Below are 27,340 nucleotides of genomic sequence, written 5' to 3' on the forward strand. Positions count from 1 at the left end.
TCATAAGGTGTGTGCATCTTCAACTTGATCAGTAGTTTACAAAGTGCCACCGACATCCTTATTAATTTTGTATATGCACTGTCTCTCTCTCTCACTGAAATGTAAGGTCGTTCGCGGTCATCAAAGTGTAGGCCGTGGACCCGCAGGATTAGCCTCACTAGAATGCTGGTTAGAACTGCAAACCCTCAGATCCCCATCTCAGCCAGATTTGGTGAAAGAGAAACTCTGGAGTCACTTGTGAATCTGCGTTTTTCAAAAGTCCTCTAAATGATTCTAAAGTCTAAGCAGCGCTGATTCATCTGGCTTCCAGACCGCCTTCTCTAAAGGAGCGATCAGCGGAGCGGGGGATCAAATGTTAGACTCGCAGAAACTAGAGGGCAGCGCGCCTCCCTAGGACACCCTCCCCGTACGCGCAGCTTCGCCCGGACCCCCCGGCTGGGTGGGGAGGGGCGGCCGGACGGGGCGGGCCTGAGGCTGGCGTCTCCGCCTCTTCAGCGTTCGGCTCCCTTTTCCTTTCCTTCTTTCTCCTCTCTTTCCTTCCTTCCGCCTGGAGCGATGGGGCCGGGGCGCCGGGCGGCCGCGGCGCTGCTGGCGCTGCTATGCGTGGTATGCGCGCTGCACTCGGGGCGCGCCCAGTACGAGCGCTACAGCTTCCGCAGCTTCCCGCGGGACGAGCTGATGCCGCTCGAGTCGGCCTACCGGCACGCGCTGGACCAGTACAGCAGCGAGCACTGGACGGAGAGCGTGGGCTACTTGGAGATCAGCCTGCGGCTGCACCGCCTGCTACGGGACAGCGAGGCCTTCTGCCACCGCAACTGCAGCGCAGCGCCGCAGCCCGAGCCAGCCGCCGGCCTCGCGCGCTACCCGGAGTTGCGTCTCTTCGGGGGCCTGCTGCGCCGCGCGCACTGCCTCAAACGCTGCAAGCAGGGCCTGCCGGCCTTCCGCCAGTCGCAACCCAGCCGCGAAGTACTGGCGGACTTCCAGCGCCGAGAGCCTTACAAGTTCCTGCAGTTCGCCTACTTCAAGGCAAGTCCGCTCGCCCCGCCCTACGCCTAGGTCCCGCCCCGAGCCTAGGCCCCGCCCACCGCGCCTAGGCCCGCCCCTAGACCCCTGCCTGGTGCCTGCGTCCTGGGCCCGGTCTCACCGCCCTTTCTAGACCTACTTCTCTCGCACTCAGCGTCGCTAAGGGAGGCCTTCAGATCCTCTTCCTCGTATTCTATTTCATAGATAAAGATGAAAAATACTTTTCTTGACGGGTGGTTCTGAGGCAGAGGATGTATATCTAACGACTAGCACAGTGTTATTTGAAGACAGACTTCTGTTTTTAGTAGATAGCATCAAATCACTTTTCTCAAGTGAGTAGGGCGGAACCGGTCAGTCTCTTTTAAAGAGGAACTTAAAAGGGCAGGGCTCCTTGGAAGGACACTTGCCTGCCTGGAGGAGGAGAACCTGAGCGCTGTGATTCCTCAGGGCTGGCGCTCTTCGCTGGCTTTCATCTACAGTGTAACGCGGTTGTCTTCCTCCTTTTTGTGACTCTGCATCCGGTCTGTGATTGCTGGCTAAAAATAGCCACAAATTGCAATTGTCTACCCTCTAGGTCCTTACACGGGGGACCCTGAAGTTTTAAGAATGGGCTGAATTCCCTGTTAACTGGATAAAGACGCTTTAGCTTGGCGGGTCTTCAGTGGGTTTTGCCAAGAGAGCCCTCTTAAAGCTGTTTCCACTTTATTGGAGAACGATTTGGTAAACTCTGTGTCTTTGGGCTGCAAGATCTGCTTTTCGTATCTCTCTGAAACGGGTCCACGTGTATGTTGCATTCGTATGGGCCATAAATTAGCACAAAACCCTAAATAGGAGGAAAACTGGGTTATTTCTATGGCTGCTACAGCTTTATATAAAGTATCAGATTAGTGAATGTTTGTCCTAGCAAAAAAAAAAAAAAAAAAAAAACACAAACAGTTTTAAAATAGACCAGGGATGAGATTAATACATTTCCGGGACTCAGAAATGATGGCTGACTCATACAAGCACTATATTTTTACTCTGAAAAAGACTCATTTAATCCTCTTTTTTGTAAAGCTTTTGGCACATACAGTATGAGCCAAATTTGAGTCACATAATCAAGGGGGAAACGTTTTATTTTTAAACCTGGAGTATAATGGAAGCTCTGATTTCTTTAAAACAGGGATGAATGTGGACCGAGGCAAAAGGGGAGGAACAGTTAATTCAGGGTGACCGGAAGGCAGGGGTTTCGTCCATCGTGGCATCCGCAAAGGCTAGAAAATTCATAACTTCTCTTCAAAACCATTTACAGGTCTTGTGACATCACTTACTTGAAGTCAGTAAAGGGAATTCCACGGCGGTCAGGTGGTTAGGGCTGTGCGCTTCCACAGGAGTCTAGGGGGGTTGGGGGGAGGGAGGGGCCGAAGAGGAGGCGAGGGGCCCGGGGGCGGAGGCGGTACAGGGAGACAGTCCCACTCCAGGCCACTAGATGGCATTCCTCAGACATCAACACGGACATCTGCAAGTCTGTCCTTATCACCACCCGCCACTCCAGGGCAGGCTCTGCCATTATCTCCAAATGACTAGGCTCGCGTTTCAGGGGCAGTTTCTGCCCAGGCTATTTGCTGCCCTTTGATTCTCAGAAATCCAGACCGTGCCAAATATCCCTTTATTTTCTCTCCCCGAACAGAATTCCCTAATTCCTGCCCCCGAGGGTCCCTCTGGATTGGCTGAAGGAGCCTCCCTGCACATGTATGGGTGGGTTCCCGCGCCTCCCTCCCCCAAATTGTGCTGTGGTTTTGGGGCGTGGAGGGGCCATGACATCCATGGTGGGGAGGGGCCCTCTGTTTGCTGCTCGCGTGTCCACACAGGGAGGTGTCCCTGTCCCTTTCTGCGAGCCTTTTCACTCACCTCATGGCACCTCCTTCTTCCCTGAAGACTTCTGGGCTCTGCCTGCAGGTACCAAACCTGAGGATCAAGGGCCACAGGCCTTGCTGCCCCTGCAGACCCCAAGGAGGGAGTTTTTTCTAGCCGAGAGGATTCCTCTTCCTCCTCCTTGGGTTTGTTTTTTCTTTTTTTGGCCATGTGGCATGGCATGCTGGATCTTAGTTCCCCAACCAGGGATGGAACCCATATCCCCTGCAGTGGAACCTCGGGTCTGGAACCGACAGGGAAATCCTCCCTCTGTCTTCTTCTTCCAGGCCAGTCAGCTTCTTCCTGCACTTCCCTCTCTCAATTTCCTCTTCTTCACATACTTGCCAAGTTCTCTAAGGAGTACAAGGGCTCTGGTCATACTTCTATGTCCTGACCTCCCCCGAGGCAGTGAGACTCAGAATCAGCTGATCACCACCAAATGGGGAGAAGAGAGGGAGGGGGAAAGAGAGGGAAACATGAATTAATTTCATGAAAATATAATGTAGTCGTGATGTCCTGTCCATGTCACTGGTACTTACCAAGTCCTGCCTTGTCCTGAGAACTCTGCCAGCTGCCAAGAATGCAGAAGACAGGATGACATAAAAGAGGCTCGTGATCCAGGGGTTAAGACTTCTCACTCCCAATATAGAGAGACTGGGTTTGATCCCTGGTTAGGAAACTAGACCCCACATGCTGCAACTAAGACCCAGCACAGCCAAATCAATTCATTAAATAAGTATGTGTACTTATATACCCTGATAAATATATACCTTGATAACTCAGCTGGTAAAGAATCTGCCTGCAATGCAGGAGACCCCGGTTCGATTTCTGGGTTGGGAAGTTCCCCTGGAGAAGGGATAGGCTACGCATTCCAGTATTCTTGGGCTTCTCTGGTGGTTCAGCTGGTAAAGAATCTGCCTGCAAGGCGGGAGACCTGGGTTCAATCCCTGGGTTGGAAAGATACCCTGGAGAAGGCTACCCATTCCAGTATTCTGGCCTGGAGAATTCCATGGACTGTATAGTCCATGGGGTTGCCAGGAGTCACACATGACTGAGTGACTTTCACATGTATATATATATATTTAAGAGTCTCTTGATTGAGGTCGTGGGGAAAGGGAGGACTCACATGTATAGGCAGGGATCTTCCTCCCAACCCCTCAAGACTCACTTCCTAGAACAGCACCTGTCCTGTAGAGGCTCTCAACAAATATTTGCTGAGTGAATGGGTGAGTGAATGAGGAGGTGGTGGGGGTCCTCGGGAAGATGAAACAGAGGTTCTGTGAGAGACCCAGGAAAATATTGATTTATCCGTCAAGGTTCTGGCAGAAAAAATGTGTTATAGTCATACGGGGTAACTGGAGGAATACTTATGAATAAGGCGGTTACTACAAAAGCTAGTGACAGTGGGGTGTGACCCACCTCCCAGGCCAGAAGGGGTTACGTGGATGGAGAGAGACTAGCTGGAGAGACCCTCCACTAAGGGCTGTGACCTTCAATTAAGGGAGCGACCTTGCAGGGAAGGAGCCAGGACGAAAACAGAGCAGCCTTATTCTCTTCCCTTCCTTCAGTCTCCTGTTGGGCACCTGTTGGGGCTGAACCCACTGAAAGCTGGAGGGCAAGGGAGTCCACAGGGACAGCCCGTACGCCAGCCTCCTGGGCAGGGCAGGGTGGAGACGGCAGAGTAGATCAGGGCAGGCACAGAGGGTACATCGGCTCACCCATAGGGAATGAACGCTCATACCTTGTGGCTGGACCAGGTATGCTGGGCCTTGGAAATCACTGAGCCCTTAGCTGGAAACACTGTGTAGAAACACAAAATTGCCTAAGGACTGAACAGACATTCTTGTTTTACAGAAATCACGCTCACCACCCACTGAGCAGCGCTTTTCTCTCCTCTCTGGACTTTAGGCAAATAATCTTCCGAAAGCCATTGCAGCTGCTCACACCTTTCTACTGAAGCATCCTGATGACGAGATGATGAAGAGAAACATGGCTTATTACAAGAGCCTGCCTGATGCCGAGGACTACATTAAAGACTTGGAAACCAAGTCGTACGAGGTACATTTGGGTTTTTACACAGTGGTTAGTTGCAGTGTGAATTTTTGAAGAAGTCTATCTTAGTGAACAGCTATTGACACTGAAGGACTGATAAAGTGATTTTTGATGACATTTAATGAGTATTATGACAATAGAAATGACTGCCTTGGGATTTCCCTGGTGGTCTAGTGGTTAAGACCTCGTACTGCTAATGCAGGGGGTGCAGGTTTGATCCCTGGTCAGGGAACTGGATTCCACATGGTGTGCGGTATGGCCAAAAAATTAAAAAAAGAAGAAAAAATTGTTGCTTTTTTAACACCAAGTTGATCCATTTAAGAATGCAATTTTACATTGCGTAGTGATTTTAAAGTCACTTTTTTTTCCTTTAAATGCTACATTTTAGAAATGTGGGCATTTGATCATTCAGTTTTAAGATGGTATAAAAATGGGTCTTGAAAATCATCTGAAAATGACTAAGAACAGAAGAAACAGGAAGTAGGTCTCCATCTCTAATGCAGCTAGGAAACATGTATTTTTATACACACACACAGCACATATCTCAAGATGGAAGGGGAATAAGGTTCTAGGAGGACAGACTCGACAGATTACAGGATATTTGCGTCTGTGCATCTGCAGAGGGGAGTTCTGAGGGGAATGAGCGCGGACAGGAAGAAGAGGACGAGTCCAGAGCATTTGCTGCTGGGGGCCTGTCGTGTCTGGGCTCCAGGTGTGTGGTACCAGTGGGGCAGGAGCAGGGGTTGAAAACAGAGGGATGGGTTGGAATTGCCCACCGGAGCTCCTAGAGCTTCAGGTCTGACTCTAGGGTTTCCCATCGTGGGACCAGACTGCAAGCTCACTTTTTCGCCAGCGGTGACCCTCAAACATCGTGGGCAAAGTCTCTTTTCTGGAGCCCATCTGGTTTCCAGGGAAGAATTCCCCAGCCTTCTGCAGGGCTGGCGGAGTGTCTGAGAGCCAGTCTGGGGAGAGGGATGGCGGTCTCACGGCTGAGTTGGAGGCCTCACCTGTTCCTGGGTGTCAGCCCACACCTCAGCTTGACTGCTGTGCCCGCTCCCTGGGCCTTCAGCCTTTATGGGTAGAATCTCTAGAACAGACTTGGAAGGCGTGGTCCCTTAGGGGAGCAGATAGCTGCTGGCAGGGGAAGCCGGGCTCCAACAGCTAGGTTCAGACTCTCAGCCCAGCGTTCCATCCCGCACCTCATGCCAGCCTCTGTGGTCGCTGGTGCCTGCAGGCGTCTATCGGTTGTATAGCTCACCTCCCGTGAGGACCCTCCTCTCTGATCATTCGGCTCTCTGTCTTTCCAGAAGTTGTTGAATCTCTCGTCTGCTGCTTGCTCGTTTCCTGATCTCCTGTGAGAAGAATTGACCCCTTTTTATGTTCTTCCCTGTTATTGTTCACTGGGTTCAGGGAAAAGAGTTGTGTGCGTGTGGTCATTGCACTGTGCTTAGGGGCATCCTCTCTCTGTAGAGCTTTGTTTGTTTGCTTTTATTTGTTTGGCTGCGTCGGAATCTTTCATTGTAGCTTGCAGCTTCTGGGGCATGCAGGCTCAGTAGCTGTGGCACACAGACTTGGGCATGTGGGATCTTAGTTCCCTGACCAGGGGTGGAACCCCTGTCCCCTGCATTGGAAGGCAGGTTCTTAAGTACTGGACCACCAGGGAAGGCCCTCTGCAGGGCTCTCTCTCTGCTGCCACCTGCCATTTCTGCAGAGCCAGCGGTCTGCTATTTCTGCTTCCCCTGCCCCACACTCCCCTTCCCCCCACCCCCCATCCATCTCCAGGCAAAGCTTCAGTTCTTTGCCTGTCTTGCTTCCAGGGGATGTTGCCTGCCCAGGAGATACAAGGAGATCCACCTTCCTAACCTTAGGCTCTAAGTTGGGTGAAAATTCCAGGTCCCAGGGATGACCCTCAAATACCCTCCATCCAGAGCAGCTGAAAACAAAACTCCCAAAGGAGAGCCGCATGTTTATTTCAAGACCTGTCCTGGCCCCTCCAAGTTAGCAGGTTTCTGCCTGTGTCCAAGATCTCTACTTATTTCTGGTGAAGATGAAGCTGCTTCCTCAGCCCTAGTTATTCCTGGTACCTGGTAGAGGCAACAGGTAGCAGGAATTCCTTGATGTTTCCTCTGGGTGGCGTGTGGCTGCCCTACCCAGGAACTCATGCAGATACGTGGAAACTCCTAGTTTATACTTTGCTGTTAGGGCAAGGGGTGTCTGACGCTTGCTTTAGCTTATCTTTTCCTTGAATTGATTTTTATTTTTTTTAATTAAAAAAAATTTTTTAAGGGTAATGATTTTATTTACATACATCATAAAATGATTATCACAATAAGTTTAATGAACACTCATCATTTTATATACAGAAGTAAAAAGATTTTTTTTTTCTTTTTCCCTTTTCCTAAGAGCTTTTAGGAGTTACTGTCTCCCTAACTTCCATATTTAACATAAAGCAGTGTCAATTTTATTTATCATGTAAATTATATCCCTACTATTTATTTTATAACTGGAAATTTATACCTATTGATTGCCTTCATCAAATTCCCATTCTTCCCCAATCCATGACTCTGGTAAACACACATCTGATTTCTTTTCCTATGAGGTGGCTATATTCCCTATATTATTCTTGTCACAACTCTGACTCATGTATTTTGCTATTGTAATTCTTTTTTTTTTTTTCTGAACCTGTTTTTTTTTAATTTTATTTTTAATTTTTACTTTATTTTACTTTAGAATACTGTATTGGTTTTGCCATATGAATTGATTTTTAAAATCAGCTTTATGGAGGTATAATTTATTTAAAACTAATCTTCTAATTTTAAGTGCATAATTCAGTGAGTTTTGACAAATGTGTGCAGTCATACAACTACCACCACAATCATACAGACATGTTCTTCTCCCCTAAAAAGCTCCTGCATAAAAAAAAATTGTTTTAAATTTCCGTCATACCCCTTTGCAGTCATGCCTTTGCCCCTGACCCCTGGCAGCCACTGCTCTGGTTTCTGTCCCCAGTATTTTCCTTTTTTCCTTGATTCAAACTTGATTTTATTATCAAACATCTGCTAGTTTTTGAGTTAAATAAAATAACTGTACCACTGTGAACAGGGTAGAAAAATCTAGATGTAGGTAAGTCACTGATTGCCTTCCTAGCTGGGGAGAAGTTGCTGTGTAGCACAGGGAACCCAGTCTGGTGCTCTGTGATGACCTGGGTGGATGGAATGGGGGAGGGAGGGAGGCTAGAGAGGGAGAGGATGTATGTATAATTATGGCTGATTTGCCTTATTGTATGGCAGAAACCGGCACAACATTGTAAAAAAAATTTTTTTCATTAAGAAAAAAGAGTGAGCATGGTTTGTCTGGAGTTAATGAGAGTCAAGTTTCATGATAATCTGCTTCCTTTTGGGAGGACAAGTCTGTCTCTCTTCATGTCTGGACCTTCCTTGACTTCTCTCGGATTTTCAGAGCCTGTTTTTTTGTTTTGTTTTTGATTGATTTACAATGTGTCAGGTGTACTGAAGAGTGATTCAGTTATACATACGTGTACATAGATATATGCCAAAGCCTTTGACTGTATGGATCACAATAAACTGTGGAAAATTCTGAGAGAGATGAGAATACCAGACCACCTGACCTACCTCTTAAGAAACCTGTATGCAGGTCAGGAAGCAACAGTTAGAACTGGACATGGAACAACAGACTGGTTCCACATAGGAAAAGGAGTACGTCAAGGCTGTATATTGTCACCCTGCTTACTTAACTTCTATGCAGAGTACATCATGAGAAACGCTGGACTGGAAGAAGCACAAGCTGGAATCAAGATTGCCAGGAGAAATATCAATAACCTCAGATATGCAGATGACCCCACCCTTATGGCAGAAAGTGAAGAGGAACTAAAAAGCCTCTTGATGAAAGTGAAAGAGGAGAGTGAAAAAGTTGGTTTAAAGCTCAACATTCAGAAAATGAAAATCATGGCATCTGGTCCCATCACTTCAAGGGAAATAGATGGGGAAACAGTAGAAACAGTGTCAGACTTTATTTTTGGGGGGCTCCAAAATCACTGCAGATGGTGACTGCAGCCATGAAATTAAAAGATGCTTACTCCTTGGAAGAAAAGTTATGACCAACCTAGATAGCATATTCAAAAGCAGAGACATTACTTTGCCGACTAAGGTCCATCTAGTCAAGGCTATGGTTTTTCCTGTGGTCATGTATGGATGTGAGAGTTGGACTGTGAAGGCTGAGCGCCGAAGAATTGATGCTTTTGAACTGTGGTGTTGGAGAAGACTCTTGGGAGTCCCTTGGACTGCAAGGAGATCCAACCAGTCCATTCTGAAGGAGATCAGCCCTGGGATTTCTTTGGAGGGAATGATGCTAAAGCTGAAACTCCAGTACTTTGGCCACCTGATGTGAAGAGTTGACTCATTGGAAAAGACTCTGATGCTGGGAGGGATAGGGGGCAGGAGGAGAAGGGGACGACTGAGGATGAGATGGCTGGATGGTGTCACTGACTCGATGGACGTGAATCTGAGTGAACTCCGGGAGTTGGTGACAGACAGGGAGGCCTGGCGTGCTGTGATTCATGGGGTCGCAAAGAGTCGGACACGATTGAGCGACTGAACTGAACTGAACATATATATATAAATATATACGTATATATATATTCAGATTCTTTTCTGTTATAGGTTATTACAAAGTATTGAGTATAGTTCCCTCTGCTATACAGTAGATCCTTATTTATCCATTTTATATTTTATAAGATCTTATGGAAAAACCCAAATGAACTTTTTGCCCAACCCAGTATATAGTAGTATGGTTTAACTGTTAACCCCAAATTCCCTATATATCCCTCCTGGTCCCTTTCCCCCTTGGTAACCATAAGTTTGTTTCTCTGTCTGTGATTGTACTTCTGTTTTGTATATAAGCTCATTTGTATCATTTTTTTAGATCGCACATATAAGTGGGATCATATGATACTTGTCTTTGTCTGACTTCATTCAGCACGATAATCTCTAGGTCCATCGACATTGCTGCAAGTGGCATTATTTCATTCTTTTTAATATATTTATATATGCACCACATCTTTATCCATTCATCTGCTGATGGACACTTAGGCTGCTTCCACATCTTGATTATTGTAAATAGTGCTGCTATGAACATAGTGGTGTATGTGTCTTTTAGAATTGGAGTCTTCATTCTTTTCTGAACATACATCCAGGAATGGGATGGCAGGATCATATGGTAGCTCTATTTTTAGTGTTTTAAGGAACCTCCATACGTCGTATGTTCTCCATAGTGGCTGCCCCAATCGACATCCCTCCCTTTCCTCTACACCTTCTCCAGCATTTTTTATGTGTAGACTTTTCGCTGATTCCAGAGCCTGTTCATCCGAGCCGTGCGGGCCTACAATGGCGAGAACTGGAGAACGTGCATCACCGACATGGAGCTGGCCCTTCCTGACTTCTTCAAGGCCTTCTATGAATGTCTCGCTGCCTGTGAGGGCTCCCGGGAGATCAGGGACTTCAAGGATTTCTATCTTTCCATCGCAGGTTGGTAGTGGGTTGTATCCTCGACATAAAGGACACGGCTGCCCCTATGAGTTCTACATGCCTTCTAGGGGACTCGGGTGGCCTCTGAGGAACTTTTGAGCGTAAATGAGAGTGGGTTAACTGGGGTGGCTGCCACAGACATGGATTAGCCTCGGACTTGGCTGGAGCTTCTAGAGGAACAGTGAGTATGGTGTCCAGACACAGGCCTGTGGAGAAGGTCTGTTTCATCAGTCCTACTTGACTGCAGATTCCCACAGGCTTGTAGAAAAATAAAATTGAGTCCCAAAGCATCTCACACCTCAGCTTAGGGAGATAACTTTGATTATGGCAATTTCTCAGCAAGCAGAGTCTGCATGCTCGATCACTAAGTCATGTCCGACTCTGCGACTCCATGCACTGTAGCCCGCCAGGTTCCTGTGTCTGTGGAAGTTCCCAGGCAAGAATACTGGAGTGGGTAGCCATTTCCTTCCCCAAGAGTGAAGAGTATGATTAGTGATCACTAAGGCAACTTTGGTGGCTCAGACGGTAAAGGATCTGCCTGCAGTGCAGGAGACCCAGATTCCATCCCTGAGTCAGACAGATCCCCTGCAGAATGAAATGGCAACCCACTCCAGTACTCTTGCCTGGAAAATTCCATGGGCAAAGGAGCCTGGTGGTCTACAGTCCATGGGGTCACAAAGAGTCAGACACGACTGAGTGACTAACACATATCCACAAGGTAACTTTTGGGGAAAAAAGAAAACATTTCCTGATGATAAAATAATGCATGCTTATTTTAGGAAGTTTGGAAAGCACAAGAGAGAGTAAAGAAAGAACATTGAGGTCTTCCCTGGTGGTCCAGTGGTTAAGATGCTGAGCTTCCCCTTCAGCGGGCACCAGTTCAATTCTGATCCTGGTCAAGGAACTAAGATCCTGCATTCCTTCAGGCTTGGCCAAAACAAGAAAAAGAAAATTGAAAACACATAAATAGCCCTAGGGATTTTCTTTACCCATTAGTGGGCAGCAGTGCTCCAGAGGATAGGAAATGGCCAAGAGATGCCTTTAAGTGGTTTGGGAACACAGACCCTCAAACTGCCCCTTGCAGGAAGGGGCCCCAGGTCAGATAAGTCTGGAATTGGTCTGAGGGTTGTCTGCTGTTTTAGTTATTGAGTCCAGGATGGTGGTTTGTTGTTATTGTTTAGTAAATTTTTGCCTATGGAACTCTTTTTACAGAGTACCTTTATTTTTCATAACAAAACGTTTTTATTGTGGAATATTTCAAGCATACACAAAATACAGGAGAGTGTGAAGAAAGCCCACTTACCATGACTCAGCTTCACTATTGTCAACTCATGGCAGAGTGGCATCTGAAAACCCCCCTCTTCCCTCTCACGTTATTTTAAAGCAAATCCCAGGTGTTCCCTCATTTCGTTTGTTTTGTTTCAATAGATACCTCTAAAAGATAAGAACTCTTTTTTTTTTTTTAAACATAACCGCCAAACTATTATACCTAAAAGAATTATAACAACAGTTCCTTGATCTCATCATCAAATATCCAATGTCCCAGTCGTCTTAGAAATGACATAAATATGTGTGTGTGTCCCTTACATTTATAATTTGTTGGTTTGAATCAGGTTCAAAATAAAGTCCACACATTGCACTCAGTTAGTTTCTTAATCTTTCACATTGCTGTGTGGCCATCATCGGCATCCATCTGCAGAACTTTTTCATCTTCTCAGACTGAAACTGTACCCATTAAACACTAGTCCCCAGGACCTCCCCAGTGGTCCAATGGTTAGGACTCAGCATTTTTTGCTACTGAGGGTACAGGTTCAATGCCTGGTCAGGAAACAAGACTCCCAGCTTGGCAAAAAAAAAAAAAAGAAAATTGAAGTGTAGTTAATTTGCAATGCTGCGTTAGTTTCAAGTGTACAGCAAAGTGGTTCAGGTATACATATGCACACACACATTTTTTCCAGATATAATTTCCATTATAGGTTATTACGAGATATTGGGCAGGGTTCCTTGTGCTATGTATACAGTGCCTGGTGTGCCTGCTCGGTCATGTCTGACTTTTTGTGACCCGATGGACTGTAGCCCGCCAGGCTCCTCTGTCCATGGGATTCTCCAGGCAAGAGTACTGGAGTGGGTTGCCATTTCTTTCTCCTGCGGCTCTTCCCCACCCAGGGATCAAACCCTTGCTTCTTGCCTCTCCTGCATTGACAGGCGGCCTCGTCACCAGCCGAGCCCCTGGGGAAGCCCCCCTATATATATGGGAGGTCTTTGTTTACCTGATTTATACATGGCAGTGTGTATCTCTTAATCCCAAACTCCTGATTTTTTCCCCCACCTCCCAAGCCCAGTGCTTCTTGTCCTCAGGGGAAGGGCTAGGATTTAGACCCAGGTGTTCTGACTGTGGTCTCACCTCTTAACCCATGAAATAGTGTCTCACCTGAGGGGGTTACCCTGGATTAATACTTAATCTCAGACTTTATTTTTGATAGTTAATATAAGCGCATACTATCGCATGTGAAAGACGAAGGGATATAATGTGAAAAACGTCTCCTGCTTTCTCAGTTAGGTCCTGGCTAGAAAGAGAAGTGCTTTCCAGTCCCCAATATAGTTACTATTGAAATTAATAATTCACGGACAGATGCTTCCAGACTAGGACAACTTGCTATGCATCAGATTCTCTATATTCTCCACCTTCTCACCCCTGACCATGCGCTGATTAAGCATAGTGTTGAGAATTCTTGCCTGAATCTTTTTATTCCTATAAAGGAATAAAACCACTTTCCCCTTTATTTTTGTGCCTGCTTCTTCCATACAGAATACATACCCTACATTACACACTATTCTGTCTTATGCTTTTTCCACTTAACAGTGTATCCTAACTAGCAGGTAGAGATTGTGTCATTCTTCTCATACTGCTGAGTACTCCGTTGAGGGTCCGGGGAGGAGTGTGCTACTGTTTATTCAACCGTCTGGTAGACGTTTGGGCGGCTCCAATCTTTTGCTTGGGTTTCCCTGGTGGCTCAGCTGATAAAGAATCCACCTACAAGGTGGGAGACCTGGATTCGATCCCTGGGTTGGGAAGATCCCCTGGAGAAGGGAAAGGCTACCCACTCCAGTGTTCTGGCCTGGAGAATTCCATGGACTGTATAGCCCACGGGGTCGCAAAGAGTCAAACACGACTGAGCGACTTTCACTTTCTTTCAGTCTTTTGGTATTATATCTACTACTGTACTGGGGAATTTTAGTGGGTTTCTTTGTTGTTGTTGTTGTTTGCTAAGTATGGAAATGTGTTTGCAAAGTCAGCATCAGTGGGAATGATGGTTCAGGGTGAATGTTTCAGTAAATTATTTGGTATTTTAAGGTACTGTTTTGTATTCCTACCAACCAGGGAGAGTGCCTACTCCTCCACAGTCTTGCTGGCAAAATGTGTACCATCATGCTGGACTCTGAAAGGAGGAAAGGGAAGGGCTGAGGACCACGCTGGATTTAGGGACCAGCCCCAGAAGTAGTATCCATCCGTTGTTAACTGTCCACATTTCATTGGCTCAGTTAGTCATATGGCCCCAGCTGAACTGCAAGGGTGGCTGGGAAATGCAGTCTTCACATCTTTCTATGTGACTGTATTTGGCCACCTCATGCAGAGAGCTGACTCACTGGAAAAGACCCTGATGCTGGGAGGGATTGGGGGCAGGAGGAGAAGGGGACGACAGAGGATGAGGTGGCTGGATGGCATCACCGACTCGATGGACATGAGTTTGGTTGAACTCCGGGAGTTGGTGATGGACAGGGAGGCCTGGCGTGCTGCGATTCATGGGGTCGCAAAGAGTCGGACACGACCGAGTGACTGAACTGACTCTTTTAAAACCTGTGTGGATTCTGTTGTTTGTATGTACCATAACTTCTTAATCACCATCCTACTGATTGGCATTTGGGTTACTTTCAAGTTTGTTTGCTTATGTGTGCCCAAGTCTAAAGAAAATTTTCCCAGAAGGAGACTACTTGGTTAGAGAATATGTGTATTTTAACTTTGATAAATTTTGTCAAATTGTTCTCCAAAAATATTGTTCCTTTTTTGCTCCTACCAACAAAATATGAGACTGAATCTTGATATTCTCTCCCTAACACTGGGTGTTGTCAACTTTTAAACATTTTGCCAATTTAATAGCTTACATTATTTTAGGATTTCTTAATTACACAGAAGGTTAAGGTCTTTTCACAGTGTTTATTAGCCCCTTTTATAATTTCTGTTAGCATCTTTTTGGCTATTTTTATAGCGAGCATTTGTCTTTTTCCTATTGATTTAGCATGCTTCATGTATTAAAGATTTTGGCCCTTTATCATAAGTGGTGCAAATATTTTACTTTTATCATTTTATCATGATCATTTTGGCCTTAATTGTTTTGGGGGTGGGGCAGAAGTGGCATAAGGAAAATAATGGATGCATTGCCTGAAAATCTGTGTCTTCTTTCAGATCATTATGTGGAGGTCCTGGAATGCAAAATGCAGTGTGAGGAGAACCTCACCCCCGTCATAGGAGGATATCCAGTGGAGAAATTTGTGGCCACCATGTATCATTATTTGCAGTTCGCTTACTATAAACGTAAGTACTCATCTTCTAGGCAATCTGGGTAAGGTACTAAGACTCAGCTTCCACCTCAGTGGAGAGTACTAACCTTGTAAGATTGTCTTGAGGATTAAACGAGTTGGTAGATGTGGAATGCTTATGGAATTCACACACTGGCACAGTGTGAATTCCAAACTCTATATAACTGGTGTTTTTGTTTATTAATCTTTTTTTTTTTTTGACTGCTCCATGCAGCTTGCAGGATCCTAGTTCCCTGATCAGGAATGGAACACCCTGTAGTGGAAATGTGGAGTCCTAACCACTGGACTGCAAGGGAATTCCTTTTAGAAATTCCCAATGGCTTCCCTGATAGCTCAGTGGTAAAAAATTTGTCTGCAATGCAGGAGAGGCAAGAGATGCAGTTTCTATCCCTGAGTGGGAAAGAGTCCCTGGAGGAGGAAATGGCAACCCACTCCGGTATTCTTGCCTGGAAAATCCCACGGACTTAGAGGAGCCTAGTGGGCTATGGTCCATGGGGTTGCAGAAGAGTCGGACACAACTGAGCGATTAAACCCCCACCACTGTATATATCATTCTTTCCCTTCCTCCACACCATTGACCTTTTCAGACTCTTAACCCTAAGATCATTGCAGTTGATCCTGCTTTGAACTTGGAGTTTCTCAATCAGAACCTTCCAGACGGACAAAGGGCTCACATGGGGGAGAGAGAGGAATTCAGACTTCAAAGCACCAATTTCCTGCCTTCCCTTCTTTCCCTGTAACCAAGATTGCTGGGGGCCACTTGCTTGAGCAGCGTGTGCCCTGGCGGTTCAGTGATGAGCATGGGACGTTGCTAGGGTCATTTGCTATAGGGAAGACTCTGCTCTCCTGATGATATATCTGGTCTGTGGGCAGGAGTCTGACTAGCTTCCCCGAGGCTGTCTTTCAGACTCGGGTGGCTGGTCATGGGGCCTCAGGGATGTCTTGGAGGACTGACAGGTGACTTTGGCTTCCACAGCCCTCCTCCCCCGCTGTGAGCATCTTGTTCTTTGCGGAGTTCCCTCTGCCCACAGCAGACACCTGCCCACCTACCTGGTAATCCCACCTCGTCTCCTCTCCAGGACACACCAGAGGCCTTGCCTGCGGAAGGTCAAAAAAGGGGAAGAAAGGAAAGGGGAAAATTTTGCTTCGTTCCCTCTCTCTTTCTCTATTTTAATTTTTTAACTAAAAAATTTAAACTTTTGCTGCTAATCAAGATGATTCCTTTGTTCCTAAAAAGTCTCTGATACTGACATTTACACCATGTTTTTCTGAGGAAGGTAACTGCCTCTCTCAGCAGTGAACCTGATCTTCACCAGCCTGAACGCCATCTAAATGCGCAAAGAAACGGCCCGAAATGGCCCGTGGTTGGGACATTTCTGAGACCAGCAGGATGCCGAGGACTGTTTTAGAGAGGTGTCTTTCTCGTGCCCCTTTCGTGGAGGGAAGGGCCGAGGACTGGTTTAGAGAGGTGTCTTTCTCATGCCCCCTTTCGTGGAGGGAAGGGTGAGTTTATCTGCCACTGTCAGCCTGGCATAAACTGTCTGGTAAAGGATTCTTTAGCAGCGAGAACAAGAGTCTACTTCTGTGTAATGTGTGGACACGCTTCCCTACCGGGCAGCACCGAGTTCACAGCATGTTCCAGCAAATATCTGTTGGCTGCATTCTAGTGTGGAGGGGCGGTCTTCTGCTGGACAATGTCTTTGCTTATGAAGAGCCTTCTTTTTAAAAATAAGTACTTAGTTTAAGGTAACTGTTTTTTTTTTTTCCCCCCGTTTAAGGTAACTGTTTGTTTGTTTTTTTTTTCCCTAAAAAGGCTTGTAGTATAGGTTTAGTGCAATAAACTAAACATCGCAGAGATATACAGAAAAACGTCAAGCACGTCACCCATTCTAATCTCCCTGCTCCCTCTCACCCGACCCCAGATTTAACTACTGGCTTATATTTATCCACACTCGGAAAAATCTTATTTTAATGAGAATTACAGAAAATTATGTACTTTTCTTTTATTTCTGAAGATTGAAAAACATATTAGAAAGGATGGTATAATAAACGAGGGGGTGCGTCCTAAGTTGCTTCAGTCGTGTCTGACTCTCTGTGACCCTGTGGACTGTAGCCTGCCAGGCTCCTCTGTCCATGGGATTCTCAAGCAGAATTCTGGAGTGGGTTGCCATGCTCCCCTCCAGGGGGTCTTCCTGACCCAGGGATCAAACCTGGTCTATTGTCTCTCCTGTATTGGCAGGTAGGTTCTTTACCAGGGAAGCCCAATGGACTAGGGGTGACTATCACCCAATTCAAACATTTATCAACACATTGCCGATCTTGGGTTTAGTTTCTACATGTTCTGTTGGATGAAAATACAGCTGGTGTTTTTGTTTCATTTTCATGAGAGGCTGTGCCAGCACTTCACTGAGCTAATTGTGATGGACATTGAAACTTGGCTCTTCCAACCACTGAGCAGGCTGGGTTCAGTGGCAACACGCCAGAACACTGGAGTTCAGCACTGTACTGGACACGTCCAGGCTCTGGCAACTCACTGGTCACGCCTCTGAAACCTTTACTTGCTCTAAAAACCACCGAGCTTATCAGAAACTGACAAGGGCAAAGGAGCTGAAAAAACGAGATTTTCAGCATTTATTGCTGCTCTGCAAGAAATCTTTGTTTTCGGGAATATGAGTAAGCACTGTGAGAGAAATGTAACTCTTAAAATTGGCTTCTTGAAAGTCAGCCCTGTTTTGAATTCTTTTTCCGAGACCCACACCAGGACACTTCTTGCGGGCAGATGTCATTTCCAGCCCCACAGACTTGTGAATAGCAAGTGTCCGTGTGTGTGTGAGTTGCTCAATCGTGTCTGACTCTTTGCAACCACGTGGACTGTAGCCTGTCGGATTCCTCTGTGCATAGAATTCTCCAGGCAAGAATACTGGAGTCGGTTGTCATTCCCTCCCCCAGCGGATCTTCCCAACCCAGGAATCGAACCCCAGTCTCCTGCCTTGCAGGCAGATATGTTTATCCTCTGAGCCACCAGGGAAGCCCAGGAAGTGTCTGTAACCAAGGGTTTTAAAGTTGTAGTTATGGGAAGTGGCCACAAGGGGGCAGCACTTCTTCATACTCAGGTCTGGTTACCTGGGCATCCAGAGCCTTAAACCAGTTTTCCTGGGTTGTCCAGGAGAGCTGAACATAGGAGAAGAAATGGCCTGAGGCTTGTGTCTCATTCCTTTTTCCCACTGACCTTTCACATTACGAAGAAATCCCAGCCCCTGCAAAAGGGCTGGGCTGAGGGTGCGGTTGTCCAGAGGTGGGATGACTGACTGAGGGAGGCTGGAGTCGGGACCCAGCCACCAGTTCACGTGGAGACTTTTCCAAGCTCTTCCAGCCCAGCGGTCCACCAGTCTGTGGGTGCACTGGACCTGGAACAGCTTTTCAAGGGGCTGGCTGAATCTGGATTGTGGTCCCATCTGAGGCAGACTTGGCACCACAGGTCCGAAGGTCTCTTTGGCTCATCCTCCCCAGCTCCTTCAGCCCCATGAGAATTCAACCTTGAGACCAAAGCCTGCTCAGGCCCCAGGGAAGTGGCGCCAGCCCAGGGCCCCAAGGCCTGAGGGGATGTGGTAAGCACTGCTTTTTTTTTTAGATTGACAGTGTTGTGCTTTAGCTGTATAGCAACTTGATTCAGTTAAGCTGTTTTTCAGATCCTTTTCCTGTATAAGATGTTACAGAATGTCGGGCAGGCTTCTGTGTACTGTACAATAGGTCCTTTTCTTGTATCTGTTAATCCCAACATCCTAATTCATCACTACCACCCTAATTTCTTCTTTGGGAATCATACGTTTGTTTTTTAACTCTGAGTCTCTTTGTGATGCACAAATTAATTCGTTTGTATGAATTTTTAGATTCTGACGGTAAGCAATCATGCGATGTTTGTGTTTCTCAGTCAGACCTCCTTCACTATTTTGATCGTATCTGGGTCCATCCATGTGGCTACCAGTGGCACCATTTCGCCCTTTTTTATGGCTGAGTAATATTCCATTGTATGCTTGAGCCGCATCTTTTCTGTTCGTCTGCCGATGGACACTGTGATGGCTTCCATGTCTTGGCTATTGTGAACAGGGCTGCACTAAGCATAGGGGTGCATGAGTCTTTCAGAATTCTGGTTTTCTTTGGTATTCACGCAGGAGTGGGGTGGTGGGATCATATCCCAGCTCTATTTTTAGGTTTTTGAAGAAACTCCATACTGTTCTCCAGAGTGCCTCTTAACAATTTACATCCCAGACGGCAGCGTAGGAGGGTTTTCTGTGTCCCATGCTACCTCCACATTTATTGTTTCTAGACGTTTTGCTGATGGCCATTCTGACTGGTGTGAAGTGATATCTCCTTGCAGGTCATACTTGCATTTTTCTAACAATAGCCTTGTGGAGCATCTTTTCCACTGTTTTTTTTTTTTTTTTTAAACCATCTGAGTGAAAGGTACCTCTTGAAATTGGCTTTTTGAAAGTTGGCCATGTCTTGATTTTTTTTGCCCTACCCCAGGTCATTTCTTGAGAAAGAAAGAAAGAAAGTGAAGTCTTTCAGTCTTGTCCAGACTCTTTGCAACCCTGTGGACTGTAGCCTGCCAGGCTCCTCTGTCCATGGGATTCTCCAGGCAAGAATACTGGAGTGGGTTGCCATTGCCTTCTCCAGGGGATCTTCCCAACCCAGGGATCGAACCCGGGTCTCCTGCACTGCAGGCAGATGCTTTATTTTCGAGCCACCATTTCTTGAGGGCAAGTGTCATTTCCAGCCCCACAGGGTTAGTGAATAGAAAGGGTCCACACGCAAGGTTTCTTTAAATTAAATAAGTTGTAGTTGTGGGACGAGGCCACAAGGTGGCAGCACTACGTCACACCCCGTCTGGTCACCTGGGCAGACACAGCCTGGGGAAAGCCTGTTCCTGGGTTGTCAAGGAGAGCGCCCTGTGGGAGAAGAAATGCCCAGGGGCTGTGTCTCTTTCATTCTACCCCTGCTTACCCTTCACCCCACGGAGAAATCCCAGCCCCCTGCAAAACCTCTCTGCCGAGGGTGCTGTCACCTGAGACTGGTACCGAGTTCCCTCACCAGGACACATCCAGGAGACTGGTTAGCGAGCTCCTCCAGCCCAGAAGTTCCACCAGTCGTTGGGTGCCCTGGGCTTCACGTAGCTTCTGAAGAGCCTGCCTGCATCTGGAGCTCGTGGTCCCATCTGGAGGGGACCAGGCCCTACAGGTCCAAGGGGCGCTGCTTTGACGGCACGTAGTTCCCGGCTCCCTCAGCCCCGAGGGAGGCCAGTCTTGGGACCCAAGCCTCTCAGGCTTCGGGGATGTGACACCAGCCCGGGCCCCCACGGCCTGAGGGCAGTATGGTCGGCCCTGCTTTTCCTTTTTATGTAATGTTAGTTTATGTGGACTTACAGCGTTGTGTTTGAGGTGTACAGCAACTTGACTCACTGGTACACATACACATAGATGTATTGTTTTTTGGATCCTTTTCTCTTGAGGGTTGTTAGAGTGTTGCACAATTTCCTCGGCTATCCAGGAAGTCCTTTTTGACCCTCTGTATCACGTATATGAGAGTGTATCTATTAATCCCAACCTCCTAGTTCATCCTTCCCACCCTAATTTGCCCTTTGGAAGTCATGTTTGTTTTGAAACTCTGAGAGTCTCCTTGTGTTACATAAACGAATCCATTTCTGCCAGTTTTTGGGTTCCAACTGTAAGTGATCTCATACGATGCTCATCTTTCTCAGTCCAAGTTGCTTCACTCCGTGTGATCATGGCTAGGCCCATCCAGATGTCTGCCAGCGGCATCATTTCATCCTTTCTTATTGTTCCGCCGCTCGGTCGTGTCCGACCCTTCGTGCCTCTGTGGACTTCAGCACACCAGGCTTCGCTGTCCTTCACCATCTCTCCTTTCTTATGGCTGAATAATGTTCCATTGTATACATGGGCCACGTCATTTCCTGCTAACGATGGACACTGCGGAGGCTTCCATCCCTGGGATGTTGTAAGCAGTGCTGCACTGAATGTTGGGGTGCACGTGTCTTCTGAAATTCAGTTTTCTCCACTTGTACACCCAGGAGTGGGGTGGCCAAATCATATGCCCGCTCTATTTTTATTCAGTAGTTTTGAAAGACCCTCACGGTGTTCTCCAGAGTTCCTGTTACCAATTCACATTCACAAGACCTTGTAGGAAGGTTCTCTTTGCTCCACCCTGTCTCTGAATTTACTGTTTGTGGATGTTTTGCTGATCGCTATCCGGATGTGTGTGTTGGTACCTCCGTGATTCACATTTGTCTAGTTTAGAGCATTGCGTCTTTTTCATACGTTATTGTTTCAAACAGTAAGAGTTAAATTTACATTTTGAAGCAGGCTTCTTGAAAGTAGACCTTGTTTTGACTTTTTTTCCCTGTGATCTACCCCAGGGCATTTCTTGAAGGCAGGTGTCATTTGCAGCCCCGCAGGGTGTTTTAAAGCTGTAGTAAAAAGGACCGGCCACAAGGAGGCAGCACTTCTTCACACCCAGGTCTGGTTTACCTGGGCAGCCAGAGCCTCAGAAAAGTCGCCTTCCGGAGTTGTCAAGGAGAGCGGAATGTGCCGGAAGAAACTCCCAGCGCTTGTGTTTCATTCCTTCTTCCCTAACCCTTTTACCCCACGGAGAAATCCCAGCCCCTGAAAAACCGCAGCGCTAAGGGTGCTGTCGTCGGAGGCTGGTGGTAGGAACCCCAGGACATGGGGAGGGACCAGGTGACTTTTCCAAGCTCTTGAAGAGCTCACCAGTCTTTAGGTGCACTGCGCTTCCTGTGGCTTTTAATGAGCCGCCTGGATCTGGAGATTATGGTCTAATGGGTAGGATTCCAGGGACTGCAGATCCAAGGGGTGCTGCTTTGCTACCACACAGCTCCCAGCTCCCTCAGCCCCCGGAGAGTCCAGTCTTCAGACCCTCGCCTGCTCAGGTCCCCCAGGCCCTAGGGGAATATGGCAGGCACTGGGTTTTTAAATATTTTATCTTAGATGGAGTAGAATTTTACTATTGGATATGTTTTAGGTATACAGCATCTTGATTCAGTTGTGGATTTTTTTTTTTTTTATCCTCTTCCCTTATATCACAGAGTGTTGAGTGCAGTTCCCTGTGCTATATAATAGGTCTTTCTAGATTATCTGTTTCATGTATATGAGAGTATGTATGTTGATCCCAGCCTCCTAATTCATCCCTCCTGCCCTGATTTCCTCTTTGGGCATCATATGTTTGTTTTGTAACCCTGTGAGTGTCTTTGTTCTGCATATGTGAATTCGTTTGTGTCAGTTTTCAGATTCCACCTGTAGATGGTCCCACATGACACAGACACGTGTACTTCTCAGTCTGACTGACTTCACTGCAGATGAGCACGTCTGGGTCCATCCACGTGGGTCCCAGTGGTGTCGCTGTCTCTCTTTTGGCTGAGTGACATTCCGTCGTACACGCGTGCCGCAGCGTTTTCTGTTCGCCTGTCGATGGACGCTGCACTGGCTTCCATGCCTGAGTTGTAAGCAGTGCTGCACTGAACGCTGGGGTACGTGTGTCTTCTGAAATTTAGTTTTCTCAGATTATACTCCCAGGAGTGGCGTGGATCCTTTTCCCTGCTTTATTTTCAGTTTTAAAAGAACCTCCACACTGTTCTCCAGAGCTTAGGCGGGTTCCCTTTGCTCCACCCCGTCTCCACATTTACGGTTTATAGATGTTTTGCTGATGGCCATTCTGACTGGTTTGAACGGTTACTTTCTTGCAGTTCTGATTTGCATTTTTCTAATAATAGCTTTGTGGGGCACTTTTACCACTGTTTTTTTGTTTTTTTCTTTTCAAACAGTGTGATTGAAATTTACATCCTTAAATTGGCTTCTTAAAAGTTGGCCCTATTTGAATTTTTTTTTTCCTGACCTTCCCTGGGGCATTTCTTGAAGGCAGGTGTTATTTCCAGCCCTGCAGGATTTTTGAAGGCAAGTTCAGTTCAGTTGCTCAGTCATGTCCAATTCTTTATGACTCCATGAACTGCAGCACCATCTTGTCCTCTGTCATCCCCTTCTCCTCCTGCCTTCAGTCTTTCCCAGCATCAGGGTCTTTTCCAAGTGAGTCAGTTCTTTGCATCAGGTGGCCAAAGGATTGGAGCTTCAGCTTCAGCATCAGTCCTTCCAATGAATATTCAGAGTGGATTTCCTTTAGGATTGACTGGTTTGAGCTTCTTGCAGTCCAAGGGACTCTCAAGAGTCTTCTCCAATACCACAGTTCAAAAGCATTAATTCTTCGGCACTCAGCTTTCTTTATGGTCCAACTCTCACATCCATCCATGACTACTGGAAAAACCATAGCTTTGACTAGACGGACCTTTGTCAGCAAAGTGATGTCTCTGCTTTTTAATACGCTGTCTAGGTTGGTCGTAGCTTTCCTTCCAAGGAGCAAGCATCTTTTAATTTCATGGCTGCAGTTACCACTTGCAGTGATTTTGGAGCCCCCCAAAATAAAGTCTTTCACTGTTTCCATTGTTTCCCTATCTGTTTGCCATGAAGTGATGGGACTGGATGCCATGATCTTAGTTTTTTGAATGTTGAGATTTAAGCCAGCTTTTTCACTCTCCTCTTTCACTTTCATCAAGAGGCTCTTTAGTTCCTCTTTGCTTTCTGCCATAAGGGTGGTGTCATCTGTATATCTGAGGTTATTGATATTTCTCCTGGCAATTTTGATTCCAGCTTGTGCTTCATCCAGACCGGCGTTTTGTATGATGTACTCTGCATAGAAGTTAAATAAGCAGGGTGACAATATAGCTTTGACATACTCTTTTCCCAGTTTGGAACCAGTCTGTGTTCCATGTCTGGTTCTAACTGTTGCTTCTCAACCTGCATACAGATTTCTCAGGAGGCAGGTGAGGTGGTTTGGTATTCCCGTCTCTTGAAGGATTTTCCAGTTTGTTGTGATCCGTACAGTCAAAGGCTTTGGCGTAGTCCATGAAGCAGAAGTAGATGTTTTTCTGGAACTCTCTTGTTTTTTTCTGTGATCCATCGGATGTTGGGAATTTGATCTCTGGTTCCTCTGCCTTTTCTAAATCCAGCTTGAATATCTGGAAATTCTCAGTTCACATACTGTTGAAGCCTGGCTTGGAGAATTTTGACTATTACTTTGCTAGCGTGTAAAATGAGTGCAATTGAGTGGTAGTTTGAACACTCTTTGGCGTTCTTTCTTTGGGACTGGAATGAAAACTGACCTTTTCCAGTCCTATGGCCACTGCTGAGATTTCCAGATTTGCTGGTGTATTGAGTGCAGCACTTTCACAGCATCATCTTTTAGGATTTGAAGTAGCTTAACTGGAATTCCATCACCTCCAGTAGCTTTGTTCGTAGTGATGCTTCCTAAAGCCCACTTAACAGTGCGCATAAAAGCCTGTTTTAAAGTTGTAGTAAAGAGAAATTACCACAAGGAGGCAGCACCACTTCATGTGCAGGTCTGGTCACCTGGGCAACCAGACGTCAGGAAAGTCAGTTCTTGGGTTGTCAAGGAGAATGTTGTTTGAGGTGTCCAGCAAATTGGTTCAGTGATGCACACACATAGATGTATTGTGTTTTGGATCCTTTTCCCTTCTGGGTTGTTAGCGTGTTTCACAATTCCCTGCGCTGTACAGGAGGTCCTTTTTAATTTTCTATATTATGTATATGAGAGTGTATCTGTCAATCCTAACCTCCTACCTCATTCCTCCCACTCCAGTTTCCCCGTATAGAATCATACATTGGTTCTGAACCTGTGAGTCTGCTTGTGCTACATAAATTATTTGTATCAGTTTTTGGGTTCCAACTGTAAGTGATCTCATACAATATTTGTCTTTCTCAGTCTGAGTTAGGTCCATCCAGGTGTCTAGGTCCATCCAGGTGGCTGCCAACGGCATCACTTCATCCTTCCTTATGGCTGAGTACTACTCCATTGTATATCTGGGCCACATCATTTTCTGTTCATCTAACGATGGGCACTGCTGTGGCTTCCATTCCTGGGTGTTGTAAGCAGTGCTGCACCGAATGTTGGGATGCACGTGTTTTTTGAAATTCCGTTTTCTCCACTTGTACAGGAGTGGGGTGGCCAAATCATATGCCCACTCTATTTTTATTCAGTAGTTTTGAAAGACCTCATGATGTTCTCCAGAGGTCCTGCAGATTTAAATTCACAAGAACATTGTAGGAGGGCTTCCTTTGCTCCACCCTGTCTCCGCATTTACATTTGTAGACATTTTCCTGATGACCATTCTGACTGGTGCAAGTTAATGCCTCCTTGTAGTTCTGATTGACATTTGTCTAGTAATAGCCATTGAGAGCATCTTTTTCATACTTTGTTTCAAACAGTATGAGTGAAATTTACATTTTGAAGCAGGCTTCTTGAAAGGCGACCTTGTTTTGAATTTTTCTCCTGTGGCCTACCCTCGGGCATTTCTTGCGGGCAGGTGTCATTTGCAGCCCAGCAGGGTAATTGAAGGCGAAGTGTCCATAAACCTTGGTTTTAAAGTTGTAGTGATGAGAAACAGCCACAAGGCAGCAGCACTTCCTCACACCCAGGTCTGATCACCTGGGCAGCCAAAACCTCAGGAAAGCCAGTCAATTCCTGGGTTGTCAAGGGAGCAGAAGGTGCTAGGACAAAGGCCCAGGGGCCTGTGTCTCGTTCCTTTACCCCTTCTCCCCACAGACAAATCCCAGCCCCTGCAAAACCACTCTGCTGAGGGTGATGTCGTCCGAGGCTGGTGCTGAGTTCCCTCACCAGGACACGTCCTGCTGGCTTCTGGAAGCTCTTCCAGCCTGAGGGCCCACCAGTCTTTGGATGCTCCAGGCTTCATGTAGCTTCTGAAGGGCCCGCCTGCATCTGGAGATTGTGGTCCCATCCAGAGGGGACCAGTCCTTACAGGTGCAAGGGGCTCTGCTTTGATGGCATGTAGTCCCCAGCTCCCTCAGCCCCGTGAGAGTCCAGTCTTGAGACCCAAGCCTCTCAGGGTGCTAGGACACCTGCCCAGGTCCCCATGCCCTGAGGGCAATATGGTAGGCATTGCTTTTTTTTATGTAATTTTTAAAAACTTTAAATATAATTGAAATAGAACTGATTTATACTATAGTGTTTGTTGGAGCTGTACAGCAAATTGGTTCAGTTATGCACACACATGGATGTATTGTTTTTCAGATCCTTTCCCGGTAGTTTTACAGCGTGTGTCACAGAGTTCCCTGTGGTGTATAGTAGGTCCCTCTCGATTATCTGTTTATTATATATAAAAGAGTGCATCCATTAATCTTAACCTCCTAATTCATCTCTTCTGCCCTAATCTCCCCTTTGTGGATCATAAGTTTGTTTTCCAACTCTGGGAGTCTCCTTCTGTTGCGTAAATGAATTATTATTTTCTAGATTCCAAAGCTAAGTGATCTCGTATACCATTTGTCTTTCCCAGTCTGACTTACTTCACTTGGTCTGATCATGTCTGGGTCTGTCAGTGTGGCTGCCAGTGGCATCATTTCATCCTTTGTGTGGCTGAGTAATATTCTGTTGTAAACATGTGGCATCTCTTCTTTTTCCGGTCATCTGTCGATGGACACTGTGGTGACTTCCCTGTCTTGCCTGTTGTAATCAGGGCTGCACTAAGTGCTGGGGTGCGCTTGTCTCTTAGAATTCTGGTTTTCTCCAGTTACATGCCCAGGACTGGGGTGGCCCAATCATATGCTAGCTCTGTTGTTAGTTTGTTTAATGAACTTCCACACTGTTCTGCAGAGTGGCTGATACCCAATTTACATTCACAACAACCTGGTTGGAGGATTCCCTTTGCTGCATTCTGCCTCTGATTTGTTGTCTGTATACAGACCATTTGCAGATGGCCATGCTGACGGGTGTGGGGTGATTCCTCCTTGCATTTTTGATTTGCATTTCTCTAATAGTAGTCATATCGAATATATGTCACATACATATAATAGTAGTCATGAGTCTGAGCAGTCTCTGGGAGTTGATGATGGATAGGGAAGCCAGACCCGCTGCAGTCCATGGGGTCGCAAAGACTCAGACATGACTGAGTGACTGAACTGAACTGAGTCATGTGGAGCAGCTTTTCCATTACTTCTAAAAAAAACAGTATGAATGAAATTTACCTTTTGAAGTTGGCGTTTTGAAAGTCGGCCCAGTGTTGAATATTTTTTCATAGCCTACTGCAGTACATTTCTTGAAGGTAGGTGTCATTT

At 46.4% G+C, this 27,340-nt stretch overlaps 1 protein-coding gene across 1 annotated transcript in view; it reads left to right on the forward strand.

Annotated features, from left to right (window-relative positions):
- The window catches only part of CRTAP (cartilage associated protein), a 40,513-nt gene continuing 13,456 nt past the window's right edge, over window positions 284-27,340 (forward strand). Inside the window, exons 1-4 of the mRNA XM_013973428.2 lie at window positions 284-1,026; window positions 4,825-4,974; window positions 10,340-10,511; window positions 14,977-15,105. Coding sequence (XP_013828882.2) covers window positions 556-1,026; window positions 4,825-4,974; window positions 10,340-10,511; window positions 14,977-15,105 — 922 coding nt within the window. The 5' untranslated portion in view covers window positions 284-555. The remainder of the gene's footprint in view (window positions 1,027-4,824; window positions 4,975-10,339; window positions 10,512-14,976; window positions 15,106-27,340) is intronic.

This window comes from Capra hircus, chromosome 22, assembly GCF_001704415.2.
Source record: "Capra hircus breed San Clemente chromosome 22, ASM170441v1, whole genome shotgun sequence".
NCBI classification, from domain to species: domain Eukaryota; kingdom Metazoa; phylum Chordata; class Mammalia; order Artiodactyla; family Bovidae; genus Capra; species Capra hircus.